Here is a 24,294-nt window from a genome sequence, read left to right on the forward strand (position 1 = left end):
AACCCCACAGATACAAAAAATTGAAATAACCTCCTGTGTCAGACCACCATGCTTTAAAGTTAGAATTCAACGGCAACAAAAATTGAAGAAAACCTACAAACTAATGGAAATTGAATAACACACAATTGCACCATTCCTGTGTCAAGGAAGAAAAAAAAAGAAATTAAAGACTTCCTAGAATTCAATGAGAAAGAAGACACAACTTACCCAAACTAATGGGACACTTTGAAAGCAGTGCTCTTTAATAGTCACAGTAGAGAATAGACAGAACAACTGAAAGCTTTAGAACAAAAGAAACAAACTCACCACAGAGGAGTAGAAGCCAGGAAATAATCAAACTGGGGGCTGAAATCAATAAAGTAGAAACTAGGAAAACATTACAAAGAATCAATGAAACAAAGAGTTGGTTCTTTGTGAAGGTAAGCAATATAGACAAACCTCTATCCAAAACAACCAAAAGGCAGAGAGTGAGCACACTAATTAACAAAATCAGAAATGAAAAGGGGAACATAACAACAGACACTGAGGAAATCCAGAGAATCATCAGGTCATACTTTGAAAACCTGTATGCCACAAAATTAGAATCTAAAAGAAATGGACAAGTTCATGGATAGATATCACTTACCAAAATTAAATCAAGAACAGATAACCAGGTTAAATTGACCTATACCCTTCAATGAAAATGAAGCAGTAATCAAAAGTCTCCCAACTAAAAAACAGCCCAGGGCCAGATGGCTTCACTCTAGAATTCTCCCAAATATTCAAACAAGAGCTAATAATACCAGTACTCCTCAAATTGTTCCACATATTAGAAGCAGAAGGGACATTGCCAAACTCTTCTTATGAGGCTACAATTACTTTGATACCCAAGCCACACAAAGATACAACTAAAAGAGTCAACTACAGTCTAATATCCCTCATGAACATCTATGCAAAAATATTCAACAAAATATTGGCCAATCGAATTCAAGAACACATCATAAAAACCATCCACCATGATCAAGTAGGCTTCATCACAGGGTTGCAAGGATGGTTCAACATAGGAAAATAAGTCAATGTAATCTACCAATAAACAAACTGAAAAAGAAAAACCACATGATCATCTCACTAGATGTTGATAAAATCTTTGACAAAATCCAACATACCTTAGTGATAAAGATCTTGGGGAGAACAGGAATAACAGGAACATATCTAAATATGATAAAAGCAATATACTGCAAACCAACAGCCAACATCAAACTAAATGGAGAGAAACTCAAAGCAATTCCTCTAAAATAAGGAACAAGAAAAGGCTGTCCACTCTCTCCATATCTCTTCAATATTGTCCTTGAAGGTCTACCTAGAGCAATAAGATAAGAAAAGGAGATCAAGGGATACAAATTGGAAAGGAAGTTGTCAATCTTTCACTATTTGCAGAAGATAGGATAGTCTAGTTAAGTGATCTGAAAAACACTACCAGAGATCTCCTGCAGCTGGTAAACACATTCAGCAAAGAGGCAGGATACAAAATTAACTCAAAAAAATGCAGTAGCCCTACTATATGCAGGTGATAAATACAATGAGCAAGAAATCAGAGAAACATCACCCTTTGCAATATCCACAAACAAGATCAAATATCTTGGGGTAATGCTAACCAAAAAAGTGAAAGACCTGTACAATAAGAATTTTGAGTCTTTAAAGAAATAAAGTAAAGAAGATACAAGAAAATGGAAAGATTTTCCATGCTGTTGGATAGGTAGAATCAACATATTAAAAATGGCAATCATGCTAAAAGCATTCTACAGATTCATCAAAATCCCCTTCACAATCTCACACAATTCTTCACAGATCTTGAGAGAACAATACTCAATGTTATATGGAAAAAAATGCAGGATAGCCTAAAAAACCCTGTACAAGGATCTTCTCGAGGCATCACCATCCCTGAATTCAAGCTCTATTATAGAGCCATTGTCCTGAAAACAGATTGGTATTGGCACAAAAATAGACAGATAGACCAATGGAATGGAATTGAAAATCCTGATATTATACCACACATCTATGAAGTGCTGATTTTTGACAAAGAAGCTAAATGTATACAATAGAAAAAGGAAAACATGTTTAACAAACGGTGCTGGCTCAATTGGATTCAGATGTGCAGAGGATTGCAGATAGATCCATATCTATCACCATACACAAAACTTAAGTTCAAATGGATCAAAGATCTCAACATAAATCCTGCCACACTGAAACTTCTAGGTGAGAAAGTGGGAGATACATTTGAAAAAAATTGATACAGAAGAAAACTTCCTTAGCATAACTCCAATAGCACAGACATTGAGATCCACAATTAATAAATGGGACCTCCTGAAACTGAGAAGCTTTTGTAAGTCAAAGGACACAGTCAGTAAGACAAATCAACAACTCGCAAAATGGGAAAAGATTTTTCACCAACCCCACATCTGACAGAGGGCTGATTTCCAAAATATACAATGAACTCAAGAAGTTAGCCAACAAAAATACCAATCAATGAAATTAAAAAGTGGGGTACAGAGCTAAATAAAGAATTCTCAGAAAGGAATCTAAAATGGATGGAAGACACTTAAGAAAGTGCTCAAAATCCTTAGCCATCAGAGAAATGCAACTCAAAACAACTCTGAGATACCATCTTACTCCCAGTCAGAATGGCTAAAATCAAAAACACCAATGACAGTCCATGCTGGAGAGGAAGGGGAGAAAATAAACACTCCTCCATTGCTGGTGTGAGGGCAAACTTGTAAGACCACTTTGAAATCAGTATGGTGGTTGCTCAGCAAAAACGGAATCAGTCTACCTCAAGATCCATAAATTCCTCTCTTGGGCATATACCCAAATAATGAACATTCATCAATAAGAACATATGTTCCACCATATTCACAGCAGCATTGTTTGTAATAGTCAGAAACTGGAAGCAACCTAAATGCCCCTAAACTGAAGAATGGATACAGAAAATATGGTACATTTACACAATGGAGTACTACTCAGCGGAAAAAAACAAAAAACAAAAAACAATGTAATCTTGAAATTTCCAGACAAATGGATGGAACTAGAGGACACCATCCTGAGTATTGTAGCACAATCACAAAAAGACAAATAGAGTATGTTCTCACTCATATGAATTTTAGACATAGAGCAAAGGATAACCAGCCTACAATCCTCATCACGAAAGGAACTAGGAAACAAGAAGGACACAAACAGAAAAATGCATGACCCTGGAGAATGGGAAGGGGAAGGATATCATGAGCTCATTGGGAGCATGAGAGTTAGGGAGAGGGATATTGAAGAATGAGAGGAGGAGAAGATTAGGGGATAGGAGGAAATGAAGCAGCAGAATGTTGAATTGGGGGAAGAATAGAGGAGAATAGGATGATAGATACCATAACAGATGGAGCCATTATAGATCTCAGAAGAGATGTGTAACTAGGGATATTTCCAGTGATCTACAAGGATAACACCAAATGATAGTCTAGGCAATGGTGGAGATGCTACCTTATATGCCCTTTAATGAGACTCATAACTGCTTTATATGCCATCCTAGTGCTCTCATCCCATGGCTGATGGAATCAGAGGCAGACGCCCATAGTTATACACTGAACTGAACTCTAGAATGCAGTTGTAGACAGGGAGGAATGAAGATCAAATGTGTCAGGACCAGCCTGATGAAACCCATAGAAACAGCTGGCCTGAACAAGGGAACACGTGGATGCCAGACTATTGTCTGGGAGGCCAGCATGGGACTGACCCATACCCCTGAACATGGATGTCAATAAGGAGGCCTCTGCACCCTATGGGGCCTGTAGTAATGGATCAGTATTTTTCCTTGGTGTGAGAAGGGACTTTGAGAGTTCATCCCACCTGAAGGGATGCTCTATCAGCCTGGACATATGGGGAAGGGCCTAGCCCGGGCCCATTATGATGTGGTGGACTTTGGGGAGCCCACATGGAGAGTCTTAAACTCCCTGGCATGTGGATGGGAGATGGGGTTATGGGCAGTTGCAGGTTAAGGGGAGGGAGAGGGAGACGGGATTGACATGTGAAGCAAGCTTGTTCCTAATTTGAACTAATAAAAAAATAAAGAGACATAAATATAGATGAACATGTAAGCTTTGATGGAGATTGACTGGAACAACTAAATACCCAAATTAATAATATCAAGGGAAAGTATTCTAACTAAAATGGATAAAGTGAAATATAAAACACCAGTCTTCAAATAAAAAATTAGTGTTTTCAGTCAAACAAGCAAAGATTATAGATGTGTTTAAAAGAAAATAATATACAAAACCTGTTAAAAAGCACACAAATAAAAATCATTGAACTATATCCATAGTTGACTGAAGAATTTTGGGTCAGTAGCATAGACCAGAACTTCAATGACATTTCCCAAACTAAGGAAATACATCCCATGCATGTATAAGAAGCAACAGTACCCCCAAGTAGACAAGAAAAGAAAAATCTTCGTGGCATATCATACTTAAAACCAAAATTCATAATAACAAAAGGGCACTGAATGTTGTCAGAGAACAATAAAACAAAACTAAACAAAACAAAAACCATGTAAAGAAATAACTTTTAGAATAACTGATTTGTTTTCAATGGAAACAGTGAAGTCCAGAAAACCTGAAGCAACAAATTAAGTTCTAAAAGATTAGGACATCTAATTGTGACTCAATTAAAACATCATAGTTGAAAAAGAAAGAAAAACTTTCCATGATATAATCTGAATACTTGTCTAACAAACCAACCCTAAACCAAATATTCTAATCAGTACTTTAGATTGAAGGACTAAACATAGCCCAGAGAAATTAGAAACAAAAAAATGAATAATTAATGAAACACAATGCATGGCTAAAAGGCAGAAGCCAAAACCAACAATAATGGCAAGAAAATAGTCTACAATTAACAAACACATTTTAGTAATAATTTGGAATACTAATAGGTCCAATTATACAGTTAATAGTCAAAGGTTTTGGCTGAATAGAATAAAGAACAAAATACATCTTTCAGTTGTCTACAAGAAACATATCTTAGAATTAAAGATAGACAGTAGCTTAAAGTGAAATGATAGAAAATAGTATTAAAATCTACTGTAACAAGGTTGCTAGCCAAATATCTGACAGGAGATACCTCAAACTAAGAGTAATCAGAATAGTTAAAGAATGGTACTTCATTCTAATCAATGATAAATCTAACGAAGAAAACATTGCGCATTAAACATATTTACACCAAATACTGGAGTACCAAATTTCATATATATTGCATTAGCGTAATTAAAGACACACTAATACCAATTCAATAATTGTAAGTCATTCTAATATGCCATTTACTTCATAGATAACCTGTGCAAAAAATAAATAGAAGATCTTCAGAAGAACAAATAGATATTTACAGAATAAAGCAATGAAAAAACAAATAATACACATTCAACTTAACAACACAGAATAGCTTCCCTGAAATACATCACTTCTTGTGGTTTAAAACAATTCTCAGTGAATTTAGGAAAAGTGAAATAATCGAATGTATCCAACATCATCATTTTGTGAACAACCACAAGAAAACAAAAGAGCAACTACATTAACAATCTAACAAACAAAACCAGCAGCAAACAAGTATCTCATAAATGCATGAACTATAATAAAAATATTCATCACAGAATAAGTGGATCAAACTTGAAATTGATTAATAAATCTTAAAAACAAATAATTACACATTAAATGCATATAAAGCATAACACAACCAAAATTGTAGTGTACATGAGTAGTAATTTCATGAAAGAAATGTGAATTTCTACATGCCTACATTCAAAGAGCAGAAAAAAACACACCTAAATGATTTAATGATAGAACTCAATAATTTGTAAAAAAAAGAAAAATAACAAAACAAACAAAAGCCAGTAAGTGGTAAATAATATAAATCAGAATTTAAGTTAGTGAAAAAGAAATAAGGAATATACTAAAAAGAATTTCTGAAACTAAGAGCAAGCAGTTTGAGTAGATGAACAAGATAGACAGCCACTTGGCTCAGGTAACTAAAATGAATAAATACATAAATAAACAAACAAACAAATAAATAAAAGAACAAGATGATCCAAACTGTCAAAATCAGGAATGAAAGGGGAAAATTTGCAACAGACAACAAAGAAATTTAGCATATACGGATATTTTAAAAAACTGTTTTTGGGTAGTTTTTCCCAATTGAAGAGAACAACTACTTGGGGAGGGGTGTAATACTCACCGGATACATCTACTGCACATCAGCTTCATAGAAAATTATAGAACAGAGGCAAAAAGAGTAAAAGAAAAGATAATCAAGGAGTCTGCAATGAGTTCCTTACCCTGAAAATTGATATGGAATCTTCAGTCATGATACCTCAACAAAATGCTTACCAATACAGTTCTTGAACACTGAGAAAAAATAGACCTACTAACATGCATTTGTGTGTGAATAATCATATATATTTATATATGTTTACATATATAATTTTACATAACGTTGTGGGCATGTGTATTATATACATATATATATTATGTACATATATTACATACAAATATATGTATATATTACCTAATAAACACATATAATTAAACCAAAAGTATCTGAGAGGGAGTGAAGGAGTACATGCAAAGGATTGGAGGAGGGAAGGAACGAGAGACACAACATTTTTAATTAAATATGTATTCATAAAAGGAGACAAGTTGGTGTGAATGTGGGAGAAGGGGAACGGTTACTCCATGTTATTAAGAGTACAATGTCATGAAATCAGTATGAAAATCACTCTGGAGGTTTTCCCAAAGACCTAAAAGATCTGTCATGTGATCCAGCTGTACCACTTTTGTACATTGCTCAAAACTTCTATATGAAATTATAGGATTGTTTGCTGATTAGTGTTCCTTGCTACTCTATTCACAAGAGTCAGGAAATGGAAACAGCCTATAGGTATACTTACATAATACTTTGACCCTTAAGTATAAATTTTCAGGCAAATGTACGGAGCTCGAAAAATTTTACAGGATAAGTTAAAAACTGAGTCCTCAAAAATAAAACCTCATTTTTAGATGCCAGCTGTGAATATTCAGATATGTGTGTTTTATTTGAAGTACGCACAGAGGTTAGGATGCTAGTAATGTCTCTTTCAATAGTGTTTCATATATATTATGCTTTTTTTCAAGGTAATATCATGTTATACAATACATTCAGTAGATAAATATACAGTGTAATTTCTCTCAAGAACTCATATATAGATTTCTAATCAATGATATATTATTTCTCCATTCGGAGGATACACTTTTATAATTTTTTTATTTACTTTGCATACTAAGCAAAGTTTGCCCTTCCTCCTCTTTCTTGTTCCCTCCCCCAACCTCCTGTTTACCCCTACCCCATATACTCTTCCTCCATTCATAAAGTGCTAGGTCTCCCATGGCAGCCAAGAAAGCATTGCATATCAAGATAAGGAAGGACACAACTCCTCCCTCTTCGTCAAGGCAGGTCAAGGGATCCTAGCATGGGGAATAGATTCCAAAACTTGAACTCATATGCCAGGAACAAGTCTGATACCACTGCTAGGGTCTCCACAAACAGACTGAGCAATACAACTGTCTGTCACTCACATAGGATGGTCCCAACTATGGCCCTAGCTGATGGGCCATAGCTTGTGAGCTCACACTAGCTCAGTTCATCTGTTTCTGTGAGTTCACCTGTCATGATCTTGACCTGTCTTGCTCATTCAATCCCTCTTCCCTCTCTTCAACTGGACTCCCAGAGCTCTGCCAAGTGCTTGGCTGTAGATCTCTTCATCTGCTTCCATCAGTTTCTAAATGAAATCTCCCTGGTGACCAAGAGAGTTGTCACCAATCTGACTATAGGAGAAGTCCAATTCAGACACCCTTTTGACTATAGCTAGGAGTCTTAGCAGGGGTTATCCTTTTTGGATTCCTGGGAGTTTCTCTGGTACCAGGCTTCTTCCTCAACCTAAATTGGCCTATTTCATTACTCTCCTGCTCCTTCCCACCCCACACTCATCAAATTTGATCCCTCAAGTTCCCATACCATCCTCTCTCCTCAACTTCCAACCCCCCCCAATTTACCCAGGAGATCTCATTTATTTCCCCTTCTCAGGGTAATCCATGGGAATATCTTAGGGTCCGCATTGTTACCTAGCTTAGCTGGGGATGTGAATTGTAGCTTGGTTATTATTTGCTTTACATTCAATATCAAATTGTGAGTGATAAGACATACCATGTTTGTCTTTTGGGGTCTGGGATACCTCACTTAGGATGATTTTTTCTAGTTCCATCCATTTGCCTATACATTTCATGATGTCATGTTTTTTTCTTTTTATCACTTGAGTAATACTCCAATGTGTACAAGTACCAAATTTTCTTTATCCATTATTCTGGGGGGACCTTATTCAATGTCTCAATGCTCATTGTCATTTTATGGTTATAGTTACATTGCCCCATTTTTATAGTTCCTGAAGTAACTTTAAAACATTTTAGTCTATTTTGCACAAACTGACTTGAAACTAATGACTTCTCTGTTGTCATCATTAAAGTTACATAGACTCTACCAGTATTCAACGAACTGTTTATATTCTAATATAACAAGTTAAATTAATAACAAGTTGTTAATTTAAAATGTACTTATTTTATATATAATAAACATTACATTAGTATTTATAAGCTATAAGCATTTGTGATAATTGATGCATTAATGAGCATCATGTTTTTATAGTTTGAAAATTTACAAGCATATACCTGGTTTTAATCATAATATTGGAATTCCATAATTTATAGTTTCAATATCACTACTAGATATGGAAATACCAACTTCTAAATATTTTCTTCACAATGGAAGTAATTTTAAATATACTTATTACCCACTCTCGAAATGGAATTCTATAGACCATAGCATTTCTTAGTTTTCTGAATGTCATATCCTGGTAAACACATTACATTTTCTTGAATTTACTTTGTAATATTGTTTCTTATTGTAATGAAGCAGGACAATAATAAAGAATTCCTACTTTTTATCAGGTGTGCAAATACTAAAATGTTATGTACTAGGAAATTCAATCAAAATTTTCCAGTCATTGTTGTGTGTAAAAATAAAAAAGAACTGGTAGGAAGTTTCCTTAAAAATACGCAATAAACTCAAACCTTAAATGAGTCTTAGATGTGATTAAAATGTAGTTTGAAGAAATTAATTAAAATATTTAGATGTGGAAACTGTTTACTTTTCTTTTTGTCAGAAAACTTTGTAATGGATCAATAATATAAATCAAGTATGAATTTTTTTTTATTTTTTGAGACAGTTTCTCTGTATTGCTTTGGAGCCTGTCCTGCGATTTGCTCTATAGTCCAGGCTGGCCTCAAACTCAAAGAGATCCACCTGCCTCTGCCCCCAAAATGCTGGGACTAAAGCCATGCGCCACCAATGCCCTGTTCAAGTATAAATTTTAATTTCATTCTTTTCTTATTTAAAGAAATATAATTGCATATACTATTAAAATTTCCATAAGTGGAAAAGTTTTTTCTCTGCGGTTCTCTTATAGATCTTTTTTTCATTTGCTTTGATTTTTCAAATTGAATGGAGACTTTAAATATTTCTTAGACTTTCATTTACCTGTATCATTGGAAATCTCATTGTCTGGACAGGAAATACAATCAAAGCAACAGGCAGCTTTACCCTGTATGACAGTTCTTCTGAATCCAGGTTCGCAGAGCTTATAGCATACAGACTTGGGAATCTGAAGTAAATGGAAGATGTTTTAGCAAATGATCAGAGTTCTAAGGATAAATATAAAGTTTTTAAGTATTAAATTATTAATTCTTAGATTTTATACTTCTGAATGATGATAATGGTTAAGGTAATACCAGTTTTGGAAGGTTGTGGTCAACACAAGTCCATAGGGTTATAACTTGGCCCAAAGGCCATGAATTTGATGGCAGGTTGTAAACTATCAGGGAAATGGTTAATTAGGAAGAACTTAGATGATTGTAGCATCTCCATGTATGATTCCAGATTTATCTGTCTCTACCTATATGGACTATCTAGGTAATAAGCTTTTATTTCTACAAGTATTGCTAATCCTGTCAACTTAGAAATATTGATAAGTACTATGAAACAAATATTTGCACACTCATCTGATGACTTTCCAGTTGAGTCTACATGTATTATAAAGAGCCACTCTTAAAATGGTTTACATTATTGCATTGATGATTTCATTGTGAATGAAAAGGAGAAAGGAAGTGAGTAGTAGAATTCACCACTTATAATTTCTGAATGTAGATATAATAGGAGCAGTGGGTTGCTACTCCTATAATTGTGCTTTATTCAACTTAATGAAACTATTCTCTCAATATGATAGCCAAAGAAATTCTTTCAATTATCTTTGTTAACAAATTCATTTTCAGCATCAAGATAAGTAACTAAGATATACACACATGCCTATTATATCTTATAACTGTGCTAGAGAATTAAATTCCAAGAAATTTTGTCCTGCTATTTCACAAATATGCATCAAAATAAAAATCATATCTAATGTTTTAAAGCAATGACATAATTTTTACTTAAACATATATTTATGACAGGAAATGAGTCAAAATTAGGAAACATTGAAAACCAAAAATTCTATTTATCAGAATCTGGAGGTATAGGTTATTATGGTATTCTAAATTTGTAGTTGTATACTGATTGGATCTGAGTGAGAAACTTTTAAATACATAAACCTGTTTTCTTTTCTTTAATAATTTCAAACAATTGCGATAAAAAACAACCTACCTCTGTAAATCTTGCAGGCCATTGTATCAAATGATTAGATAAAGACAATTCTTGACCATGTGGAGCATATGGAGAAAATGATCCTACTTTCACCTTTAGTCCCATCCCTTTTGGAAAATTCCAAAAGTTGATAATATCATACTTAGAATCTAACTTAGAATTCATATCCATTACCATATGGCTTCCCACATGATTATTCATATAGTTATTCTGTAGGAATGGGTGGAGCTAGAAGAGATACATGAACTTATTATTACAGTCGGTCTCTGAAAGTTAAAATAGAACAAAAGTAATAGAAAGTTTCTCTGTATTATTTGTTCCTGAAGTAAAATGCAATTTTATTATAGGCAATTTAACTTGGTAATGTTTAATAAATTGTGATAAGAACTAGTACTATAATCATAAAATGTACATCCATTTCAGGAGAAAAAATTTAAATCAAGCACACATTAGCAGTCAAAGATGAAGCAAATCTCAAACCTGGACATCCCTAATTATTTGTTAAAAGCATCTAAAGTTCAGTTCTAATGTTAAGGTAAAAAGGCAAAAAAAATGTTAATTAAATAATCTTTTCTATAATAACCATTGCTTCAGTGCTTAATAATAATGTGATATTTCAGCATCTACTTTTTAAAATTCTACTGTAACAATGTATGAAGGAAGTTTAAATTTTTCTAATTGAAACTATTACTATGGGGACTGTGAGACAATTTGTAAAATGAACTTGATACTACCTTAATACATTTCTTCTTGTAGCTGGCATTATTCAGGATAAAGGAACTTAGATAAGTATTGGGCTCCAGAGAAACAAAAACAAAACTCCTCTGCCATTTGGAGAAATGTACCACCTCATACAGATTTCAGGTTTAGTAATTTCGAAAAGCATCTCAATGTTGCAATACTGATTTTAAAACATAGTAAAGAGAGGTTAGTTACCTGCCAAGGGAGGAATATATTTTCCTCTCCATTTTCAGATTGTTGAAGTTGAATGTGCTTAAGAATTAACTTGTGAAGACTGTGGGCCACAGAATACACAGCATTATATATATAATAACTCTCTTCGCTCATAGCTGTGTCAAAATTTTGTTTGGGCAATAAATCCAAGGAAGCATTGGGTTGACAATTATCCAGCAATTTACAATTAATTTTAGAAAATGGGCATTTGAAAAACAAATGCCACAATTTAGGAAGATATGTATCTTCTGGGTATTTGGAAGGGTGAACCGTTTGTATAAAATTTGAAAAATCCACCATCTCCTCATAGTGGTGTGAAAAAGTGAGACTCCCATGGAAAGAATCTAACATAAAATAATCATTGTGATTGGTAACATCCCATTGTGAGTTCATAATCCAGACTTTCCATGTTGTTAATTTCTGCCCTATATTTTTCATTAAACCTTGAAGAGAATCAGTGTCTCCAAAAATGATAATCACATTTGCAGATGAGTCTTCAATCTTTCCCAGACTTTTCCAGAATTTGTGGGAAAATGAATTCCAGGTACCTGAAATCAATTCCACAAAAGCCACACAGACTCTATTTTTCTTCATCTCTTCTTTCAAGTCAGATAAAATCTGCATTCCTCTGTGGTCATCTGTGAGGAGCAGTCCTACCCAGCTCCATTTGAAATGAAGCATCAAAGAGACAATGCCACGTGGCAGATATGTGTCCTTGGGAGCCATCTGGTAGAGAGATGTAAACTGTGCTCGATCGCCCAGGATAGAGTCAAAAGGCCCAAAGGTAAGCTAAGGAGAAAGCAGAATTTTGAAAAAAAGGATAGTAACATTGGCATCAAATACACTTTTACTTTTGAAGCAATGGTTGGGACTTGTTAAGATGCTAATCTGCACATTATATTTTTTAAGAAAACACTCTCTTGCTGTGAGGTTTTCAAAAAAAATTATGTCAAGTCTCCTAAGCTCAAAAACAATTTATGTCCTCTACTCTGTTTTCCATTCTATTCCAAGTAGAAAAATATTGATTCCTCACCAAATATCTATATATGTATTCCTTGTCAGATTAGTGGTTCAAATTATCCCATTTTATCTCTGTAGACATTCAAAAGAACACCAAAGTATAGCTACTTTCCTATTCTGTAACAGCACCCTCTCACCTGTGGTATTTTGTAGAGTTGAAGCAGGGTCCCCATATGGGCTGATATTGCAAATGATGTTCCTGTAAGTGCAGCTGCTGACTTTTGCTCAAGTTTACAATTGTAATTCACTATGTCACCATTCACCCCTGTGAGCCAAATAAAAGCATTCATAAGAGTATTCTTTTCACTGAAAGGGATATTATGAAGATCAAATCCAAGAGATGTGTTAGGTAAAAGATGAGGGTTCCTGTTGATCTCCTCAATGGCAAATACCAGAGCCAATACAAACTGGTAGTTCTTAAACTTATACCTGTACAAAGGATATAAAAATATATAGGACGAAGACTTAGACAACATACATCTGCTCCTTTAGTGCAATACATTTTATAATTCAAATGCTATTGTTTCTACAAAATCAATACTTTAAATTTTCCATTGAATTTGTGGAATTAGAAGGGATATTTTATAGTTAGGATTAATTATGGCCCTATAATTATAACACTGATTAGTGAAAACCAAAAGTTAGCATGTTTGATCCATCTTTCTTCTGAGAATATACTAAAGATTCTGGCCTGAAAGCAAGAAATAAACCCTCAAATATAGAAATGATCTGATACCTGGATCATTGTTCTTCAGCCTTTACAACTATAAAAAGCCAACATTTTTTAATTTAGCAATTATGTTTTCTAAGGTAACTCTGTTTTTGCTTACTTTTGAAATTTTGTTTTATTTATAACCTCTCTTCCTTGCCTTTCCCAACACTAAATTCTTCTAATTACCCTTCCACATTCTCCTTCAAATTCATGGCCTCATTTTTCATCAATAGTTATTGTATATATACATGTATATAATATATACATTAAATATAATATTTCAATGCATTTAATATTTGTATATACATTTTAGTTCTGACTACTTAAGGAGATAATTGAGATAAAAATAGGGAGGATAGAATTCAATGTATCAATATTTGCTGATGATATGATCACATATATGAATGACTCTAAAATGCCACAATGAAACTCTTAACAATTGATAAACAACTTCTTCAGAATATCAGGATACAAAATTAAAGCACAAAATACTAGCCTCCAGATGTGGAAGTGACATATTGAATGGGAAAGAAACTATGGTAATATCTTCTACAATATATTTAATAGTGTAAAGTATCTGGTTTAGGGTATTCCTAAACCAGAAAGTAAAAGACCCATATAATTAATCATTTTGGAGATTGAAGAAAAATAATGTAAGATGTCAGAAGAAGGAAAGATCTCCTATGTTCATGGATTGATAGGATAAATAGAGTAAAAAATGAAAACAATAGCAATGTACAGATTTACTGTAATCCCCATCAAAATTCCAACACAGTTCTTCATAGAAATTGAAAGGAAAATTTTCAGCTTCTTCTGGAAACACGCGTACACACATACATGTACATACACAGACACTCACAAACATACACAAAATAAAAGCAACAACAATAAAAGACTTTCTCAGACATTTCTGAATGTCTGAATCATATAAGAACTTCTGAAAGTATCACCATTCCTGATATCAAGAAGAGTTACAGAGTGCTTCTTGTACTTGTACTTCAGAGTTCTAATAAAGACAAAATAGTATTGCCATAAAACAGAACCATTGATTAATGGAATCAATTTGAAGGCCCTGACCTACATGCACACTCCTGTGAATTCCTGATATTTGACAATGATGTACCTTCAACAAATGCTTCTGGTCAAATTGGATGACTTCCTGTAGAAGAATGCATATACATTCATGTATATAAATCTTCACAAAACTGAATTCCAAATGGATCAATGGCTTTAATAGAAAGCAAGATATAGCATAGAAATCAAGAATTTGATAGAATAGAATGTGGTGAATACAATTGAAATCTTTTTGGCACAGCCTTAACATTGGTAGCACAGGCACTCAAATCAACAGTAACAACAGGACCCCATGAAATGGAGAAACTTCCATATGGCAAAGGAAAACATCATTCAAACATATTGGGAGAGTACAGAATGGGAGAATTTTTTACTATGTGTAGTTGATACAGGGCTTATATCCAAAATAAAGAACTTGAAATCATCAAGGAAACAAATAATTGTCTTAAATTGGGTAGAAATCTGAACAGTTGATTTTCAACAGGAAACTCTCATGGATGAGAAGCACTTAAGGAATGTTCGCTCTATATTACAAGTCAAACCTACTTTGTATTTTCAACCTGTACCCATCATATTAACCAAACAAGACAAATAAAACAAATAGCATCTTAAGATGGCAAGGATGTAGTGTAATAGAAACCCTCAGCCATTCCTGGTGCTACTTACTGCATAGTTGTACAAGCAGTATGAATGTGTGGGTTTCCTCAGGAAGTGGAGAATGGATGTACCTCAAGATCCAATGCCATAGTATTCTTGGATATATACCCAAAAGATGTTTATCCTACTAAAGAGAAATTTACTCCACCACATTCATAGCTACTATGTAGCATGAAAAAAAAATTCCAGAGACAGATATTGGAGTTGAAACTGAAGATCAGAAAACAAATCAGCAACCTCTAGAGAGCTCCTACCTCTACAAAATCTTAAGATCTAAAAGAGAAGCAGCTTCTGTCACTTTCCCACCTTATATTCTTCTCTAGTAGTTGGATTAAAGGCATGCACCACCAACCACACAGCTTCTATGTTTAACGAATGTGGCTGCTGGGATTAAAGGTGCTTGTGCCACCACTGCCTGGCCTGTAACGGACAAGTGTGGCTAGCTTTATATTTTGATATTCAGGCAAGCTTTATTAGCTCATAAACAAAATATCACCACATTCTCCCTTTTTTTGACTAAAGTAAAAAGAAGGATATAACACTAATATAAGAAAAACTAGATACAATAAGTACAATAACAATGTACAATATATAAGGCAATAAGTACATAAACCAAGTCTAGTCCATTTTTATTGACAAACACAGAGAAAATACTCCATTATCTAGCCTATCTTGGTAGGTCCAAAAGGTCATAACTAATTTGCTTTCTATTCAAATTTGCATTATCAAAATATCTTTTAATGTCTCTCAAACTTTTTAACTTTACACCACTTTATTGAGCTTCTTTTCTGAGTCTGGTAAACAAGGAAAACAATAACTGTCTAGTCTTCAACTCCCTCAGACACCAGAGAAGAAGTAATATTAACTGAGTAAGCAGTAAGTATGAGCAAGCAAATAAAAAAAAATATGAGAAATGTCAAAAACAAATGGCTACCCGGACAGTCACCCAAGTTCTTCTGCAATGTTGGAGCATTCATCTTTGGCCTAAAGGCCTAGAATATCTGACAGAATTTTTTGAGAACCAGGATTTTTTAAGGACTGTTTGGCCTTGTCTTGGCAATATTTTCTGGTCACTCCTTTTATGTCCTGCTTGATGAATTTGGACAGCATACTCTCAGCAGTTGAGGTAGGAGCACTGTCTTGCCAACTGGCTTACTTTTGACACAAAGGAAGCAACTCCATGTGGAGTTTCTTTGATGCCCATCATATTCTCCAATGTAGATTGGTACCAGGAGCAGACATGTCTCATTGTCACAAAAAAACAATGTTACTAAAACATCTTAAATACCATATTCTATAGATCCCTGAAGTGTTTGAAGACAACTTGTCTTCATAAAATATATCTGTTTAACCTTGAAAACATAACTAATGTGACAAGTTTGATTATATTATTTGAATAATTACTAACCTGTATCTATTTTTATCCTATATATTTAGCAAAACTAACTTTCAAGGGCTAGAATTTTTCATTACATTGTTAAATGATCTGTATAGTATAGATACAGATATAGTATATTTATAGTATATATAGTATATATAGTATATTTATATATAAATATAGTATATTTACCTGGAACAAGATTAGAAATATATATATATATATATATATATATTTATATAAATATAATTCTAAATATTTATGTGCAGTATATTTTAGTAAATTAATCTCAAACTTGTATCAATATATATAACTTGTATACAATATACAAAAGTCAAAGCCAATGTAAAATATTTAAAACTAGTAGTTGCATCTTAAAAGTAGATTCAATAATCTACCTTTTTAATCTTATCATACCTATGCACTCCTTTTTTCTTTTCAGAATAGATTAAATAATCTACCCTATTATTCTATAATATCTGTGCCCCCTCTTTTTTTCAAAACAAGAACTCTGAATCTATTCCCCTTGTTCAACTTTCTTCCTGACTGTAACCTACCACAACTTGTGACCAACCTCCTAAAAATCACAAATATCCACAGCACAATGAAAAATCAGAAACCACACACCACACTTCTTTGAAATGTGAGCATCATGTTGACTGTGGGCAGTGGCATTTTTAGGGGATCCTGAAAAGAAAAATTTGGTCTCATTGTCAAGTCTTGGGAGACCTAACTGTATTATTTTTCTACAATCTCTGCATAATGGGAAGGTGCAGATCTTGTCTCAAGTAGTATGTGTGGCTGGATCATGTCAGCTAGCTACCTCAAAATTTTTCTGAGAAGTGTGTGTGAAGCTGGATCATCTCAGTTAGTCAAGTGGAAATTGTTCTGAGCAGTATGTAGTCCAAAGTAGATCTTTAGTTGGTGTTTCTCAGCTTCATGGTATTGGCATAATCCTGGTAGAATTGTCATTTTGGGGCCCCATCTTCATTTTGGAGATTTCAAAGGTCACTGCTAGGTCATGGTTCACTACAGAAAACTGATAGAGATTCAAACCAGAAATCATGTACAGAATGGTAGATGAAGCCTTTTTCGGGAATTAGTACTGTATATGACCATTAATATCATGACAAAAACATCATAGATACACACACACACACACACACACACACACACACACACACACACACACACATTACATAATCTTAAATAATGTACATCAAGAAAAGATTCAATTCAATTAATCAAAATAAAACTCAAGGAGTATGGGATTACCGGCAGTAGTCACCTAAATTTTGTTTTTCTTCTGTTTCATATCAGTTGGCTCTTCTGACATGAGATAGTGATTTTGTATTCTAATTAGCATGCTTGGGTTTAAAGGAGAGAGCCACATTCCAAATACAAAGCCAGCTTTAGTCTTTAATTGGACTGGGACTACAAAAGGATCATTTGCATTGCATGTCTGTAGAGAATAGTAGGCACAACTATTTGGGAAGATTTATGAAATTTTATCCTTTTGGAAATGTGATATACCAGTAGGCCAACTTATTCTTTCTTCTTGGGACAATTTTTCTAATCAATAGTTGAAAAGGTTCATCATTACCTTGTGTTATAAAGCCTGGCAGAACCATGTGGTATTTGACATGATATGTATGTATGTATGTATGTATGTATGTATGTATGTATGTATATATGAGATGATTCATAGTCCTGATTATGTTTTATAACTAAATAATAATGTCAATTCTGTATCATCAGTTATAAATTCAGTGGTTACAATATTCAAAACTATTCTTTCTTCATATTATGAATCAGTAACTAATCCACTTTACTCCAGTTTTCTGATTTGTAACCTACCTTGCCTGATTCGTTTGAATCACTATGGATTGGAAGCCCTCTAGATAGTAGTGTTTCCTCTACAATGCAAGGAAGGATCCAGTTAGTTTTCTTTAAAAGTTGAATTCTCTTGCTTTATGGATATTTGTTGTTAATATCTCTCAAATTTTGCATGGTCCTTTCCATGGTTCACTTTCTGTGCATCCTTTGATAATTTTATCATTAGTAAAACATACTATATTTTCTTCTTGATCTATTATTGTTGACAAAAGTCTCACTTTTCCTTTTAGAATCAATTCAGAGATTTTCCATATACATTTTTGAGTTTTCCTCATTTTATGTCATAAAAACATCCATTTTATGATAACATCTTCCCTCTGCATTAAAATTCTTTTAGGGAAATGCTTAGAGGGTAATGTGACCAAAATGCAGTTAAGCTTTGGATCCACATGCTCCAAACGTGCAATCTGTAATTTCTCTTCCACTAAAGCCAATTCTCTCTCAGCTTTAGCTGACAATTTTCTGTGACTATGTAAGTCCTTCTCTCCATATAAGGCTTAGTTAGTTTAAATTAATCAGTTGGCCCATAGATGGAACTGTCTTGATGCAATATTTGAAAGTTATTATTTGGAAATTATCTCTCCTCATTTCACCTTTTGGGGTCTAATTTTTGTAAACTTGTTTTATAGCCTAAATAGTTAATAGAATCTCCTCTTTGTATTTTTTCAGGAGCAATTTGCAATCCCCAACAAGGCAAAATTTAGTTCTTCAAACATTATATATTATCTACATTTGATTCATTTAATAAAATGACATCCATGTAACTGTAAGCTATAGATTCAGGAAATTTCTTATGCATTATTTCCAATGATTGCCTTACAAAATATTGGCACAGAGTGTGGCTATTTAACATTCCCTGCGGGAGGACCTTCCACTGCTATCTGTTTGAAAGCTAAGAATTATTAAAAGTAGGCACCGTGAAGGCAATTTTTTCTCTGGCTTTTTCTTGTAATGGTATGCTAAATAAACAATTATGATGTGGTACCTGGCTCAAAGAAGAGGCTAACACTATTGAAAAGTGATATAAAGCTAGAGGAATGGGAATCTCCCAAGATCATCTTCTTACATAAGGAGATTATGCTACTATAGAAGGCAATCTTTATATGATGACCATACCCTGGCTTTATGCCTTGCAGCATCTTTGAATGCTTGGAACAGAATTCGAGATGTAGCAAAGAAAATCCAGTCATTTACAATAGTTACACAGGACCCAAAGGAAGTTTTCATGATTTTCTTACCAAGATTGACTTCAGAAGTAAATAGAATGGTAGAGATTCAAAAGCTAGAAAAATGAAAATTGAATCTCTGGCTTTTGAAAATGCTAATTCTCAGGGCAACTCTGAGAGGCCATCCTTTAGGCATTAGGGAAGGAAAGGAATTCCAGACTATAAAGAGCCCTTATTATCTAATTAACAATTCTGAGATCTGTTATCATTCTCCACTTTCAGATTTCTTTTAAGTAAGAAATAAAGGAGAATTCCTTGGGGTGGTGGTTTCCTCAAGATGCTGAGCATTTACTTGCTCCTGTATAAGTTCTTCTAAAGCCTTCAGTGTCTCTTTTGCTAAAGGCCATTATACAATTCATGCAGGTTTTTCTGTCAACCATATTAAACCCAAGGATATTGGTGTCTTTGGGAGATCAGAAGCTATTGTATCCTGTTGTTGCACAATCTGAAAGGTTGATGACTGTTCTTTGTAATAAATTTCAGTATTTGTTCTGGAAACATACGTTAAATTATTGCATTTTTAAAGATTGGGAGAGTGTTAACCATTGTGTTCTATTTCTGTAACAAATCACATCCCTACAAATTCATTGCTATGCTAGCAACATAAACCTTTAATCTTCCTCTCTGTCCTTCTGGCCCTATACATTCAACCTATCTCATGCTCTGTTTCACCTGAGATAAAATTCCAATTCCTGGAAGATGAACATTTACCCCCTGAAGAGGCCAATTTGGATGCAAAGATTCTGGCAAAATTACTGTTACATCTACACCTGTGTCTACCAGCCCTTCAATGACAAAGCCATTTATTCTATTCATATTTTTAATTGAAGTCTTTGCTTATTTATAGATGTTTGCCAATATACTTGCTTTGTGCTTTTCCCTGAATTTTTGTTCCCTTTTTCTATAGCACTTATATTATCCAGAAGATTATGTTCTCTTAAATACACATTAAGTTCCTTAATTGCTCTGGAAATGAATTTCCACAATGTCAGGAAAGGACTAAGCTTGATTTGGCATAGGGGACTACAAAAGGCAACCTGAAGAATTTCCCTATAGCAAGGGGTCTGTCTGCCTTGAATTTCTCTCATAGATCTACATTCACTAGAACAATGCCTGATATTGACATACCTTCTGAATAATTCAGAAGGGAGGGTCATTCTGTTTGTGTTACACTTAGAAAAAAACATTGTTTCTACAAGTACCCTGTTTATAAACCCTTTTAAAGTGACTTTGTTTGATACAATTAAAACATTTGATATTTCTATTTTTCTCCAAACCTCTCAAAATCACCTCTCATACCCATGCATCTTCATTTTAATGACATTCAATGTTTACTGGATCTCAGATCCATTCCTTGAAAAGTAATGACCTTGGCTTTAAAGGCCCAATTATATATTTGCATTCAGAATTAGCATTTTCATAACCCAGAGATTCTATTTTTATTTTTCTAGCTTTTAAATCTCTACCATTCTATTTACTTCTGAAGTCAACCTTTGTAAGAAAATTATGAAAACTTCTTTTTGGTCCTGTGTAACTATTGTAAATGACTGATTTTTCTTTCCTACTTCTCGAATTCTGTCCCAAGCATTCAAAGCTACTACAAGGCATAAAGCCAGAGTATGGCCATCATATAAAGTTTGCCTTTCTATAGTAGCATAATCTCTTTATCCAAGAAGTTGATCTTGGTAGAATTCCATCCCTCTAGTTTTATACCATTTTCCAATAGTGGTAGCCTCTTCTTTGAATCAGGTATTACATCAAAATTATCGACCCAGGTCTGAGACATCATTGACCAAGAGTATGCAGTCTTTAGGGATAGTTCTATTACCATGAGTTTAACAACTGTTTCACAAATGAGGAATGCATGCCATGTGAAAACATTGCTTCCTTGAATTTCTTCACATCTAACATTGACACAGGAGTCCAGTTACCTATTATACACCCATTTTCAATTGGCCATTCATGTAAGGTTACTGGATATATTAATGTTGGTTGTCTGAAAACCTTAGGCTGTTCCTCTTTAATCTTATAATGCAATACTGTCTTTGTTCTCTATTAAATTCCTATTTGTGGATTTGAATATCTCTAAGATTTCCTTTAACAAGTTTTTCTAAGGCCTGTATCTTAGCATTCATATCAACCCACCTTTTAGAGATAAACCAACAATTATCAAACCAACAAGAAAGATTATCAAAATGATTTTTACCAGTATAGCAATCCCATTTAGTTTGATTATCCCTTAATTCAATTGTTCCATTTTTAAATCAAGCAGAGCACAATCATATAGAGACAAAACTTTCTCTATTGTAATAGTGGTTCCCATTTTTTTAATGTGGGAAAATCTTTCTCTTTTAACTAATTTCTTCCTTTAAGAATTCCCTAGTACAAGGTTTCTTGTTAAACCTAAAAGGGCTTCCTCCATCAAGGAATCTCATTCTTTGCTCTTCCTCTTTGTCCATCTCCCAACTTGACCTCCCCAGTTCCTCATGTTTTCCTCTCCACTCTCCTACTCTCTTCCTCACTACCCTACCATGCCTACCTCCCTGTCCACGCTGCCAATTTACTCAGGAAAACTTGTCTATTTTCCCTACCCTGGGGAATCCATGTATGTCTCTCCTAGAGTCATTCTTGTGACTGGTTTCTCTGGGGTTGTGGTCTGTAAGAGGGTTATTCTTTGTTTTATGTCTAACATCCACTTATGAGTGAGTACATACCATGTTTGTCTTTCTGTCTGGATGGTTTATTGCATTCCATTATTTGCCTGCAAATTTCAAGATGTTGTTTTTTCCACTGAGTAGTACTCCATTGGGTAAAGGTACCCCATTTCCTTTATCCTTTTTTGGTTGATGGTCATCTAGGTTGTTTTCAGGTTCTAGTTATTAATAATAATGCTACTATGAAAATAGTTGAGCAAATGTCCTTGTGGTATGATTGTGAAATCTTTGAGTATATGACAAAGAGAGGTATTGCTGGCTCTTGATGTAGATTGATTCCCGATTTTTCTGAGTAACCACCATATTGCTTTCAAAAAGAGATGTATACATTTGAACTCCTACCAATAATTAGGATTGTTCCCCTTACTCCACAACTTCTGCAGCATAAGCTTTCATTAGTATTTTTTATCTTAGCCATTCGACATGTGTGAGAAAGTATTTCAGAGTTGTTTTAATTTGCATTTCCCTGAAGGATAAGGATGTCGAGCAATTCCTTGAGCACCTTTCTGTTGTTTGAGATTCCTCTGTTGAGAATTCTAGCTCTGTATCCCGTTTTTTTGGATTATTTGGTTGTTTGATATCTATTTTCTTGGGGAGAATACTGTCACTGGGGAAATTCCCAGGAATCCACCAGGATGAACCCCCACTAAGAATCTAACCATTCAGTACTAGAAATGGCTTATATCTAATCAAGTTCTTGGTTAAAGGCTTTTGTGAGAACTTCCAAACAACCCAGGATATCATTAATTAATACAGTTGATACTTCTTCTGAATGGAAGGAAAAGCACTATTGCTAAAGACACCAGCTACAAAACTGTCTTGGCCAATATTCTATTGTTGTGAAAAGGCATCATGACCACAGATACTCTTATAAGAAAATAGATTTATTTGGGTGCTTGCTTACAGTTTCTGAGGCTTAGTCTATTATCATGGTGGGGAAAATAACAGTGTAGTTGAAGACTACATCCTTATCCACAGGAAGAGAGTGCATGGGAGGAAAGACTGGGACTGGTATGGACTTTTGAATTCTCAAAGCTCAGTTCCAGTGAGATTATTCCTCTAACAAGACCATATCTTCTAAACCCTCCAATCCTATCAAAGAGTTCCACTATCTGATTACTAAGCATTCACATATGTGAGCCTACAGAGGAATTCTTATTCAAACCACAGCAACTCATTGAACATTGAACACAGGAAAGTAAAGTTGATTTTTACCTAGCGCCACTCTCCACCCACAGATTATAGTTTCTAGTACCAGAAGGTACTATACAAGTTATCAAAGGAGAAAGGTAAGCACCATCTCTGTCTCCAACCCTTCAATCTACAAGGGTAACCTCTCTGCCATATGTGCTGTTGTCATAGTGGCACAAAGCTAGTAGGGATAACCAACAAATATCTGATTGGATTTGTAACCCAGTCCATGAGATACAATTGATACTGGGCATTGCTTTGGTGGCCAAGGACCTCATAATAGATAGGCCAGAGACCTGTGTGAAAATCAAATAGTGCTGTCTGCTAAAGGAACACCACAATAAAATGACTCCTAATGACATTGTGACATACTCATAAATCCATGCCTTGCTTAGCTATCATCTGAAAAGATCCTTTCTGAAGAAGACAAGAACAAATACAGTGACTCACAGCTAGTCAATAGACAGAGAGTAAGTGTTAATATTCAGGCATCTGTAGTGGCCCTGTACTTGGGGTTCCGACAGGATATTCCCTCAGCTGCAGCCACTAAGTGTACCACCTGTGCATAGTCACTATGCCCCCTTTAAAAGGGCCCTCCCCACCTCGCATCCTTCTCTATCTCTTACTTTCTCTTCCTCTGTCTGTTTCTCTCTCACACTTTCCTTCTCTCTCCTCAGC

The 24,294-nt window shown here is 34.4% G+C and overlaps 1 protein-coding gene across 1 annotated transcript in view; it reads right to left on the minus strand.

Annotated features, from left to right (window-relative positions):
* The window catches only part of LOC100763896 (vomeronasal type-2 receptor 116), a 39,282-nt gene that overhangs the window by 9,263 nt on the left and 5,725 nt on the right, over window positions 1-24,294 (minus strand). Inside the window, exons 2-5 of the mRNA XM_027411622.1 lie at window positions 12,906-13,197; window positions 11,731-12,537; window positions 10,795-11,022; window positions 9,637-9,760 (exon numbers count right to left, since the gene is read on the minus strand). Of these exons, the coding sequence (XP_027267423.1) occupies window positions 9,637-9,760; window positions 10,795-11,022; window positions 11,731-12,537; window positions 12,906-13,197 (1,451 nt within the window). The remainder of the gene's footprint in view (window positions 1-9,636; window positions 9,761-10,794; window positions 11,023-11,730; window positions 12,538-12,905; window positions 13,198-24,294) is intronic.

The sequence above is a fragment of the Cricetulus griseus genome, chromosome 4 (assembly GCF_003668045.3).
Source record: "Cricetulus griseus strain 17A/GY chromosome 4, alternate assembly CriGri-PICRH-1.0, whole genome shotgun sequence".
In the NCBI taxonomy this organism is placed as follows: domain Eukaryota; kingdom Metazoa; phylum Chordata; class Mammalia; order Rodentia; family Cricetidae; genus Cricetulus; species Cricetulus griseus.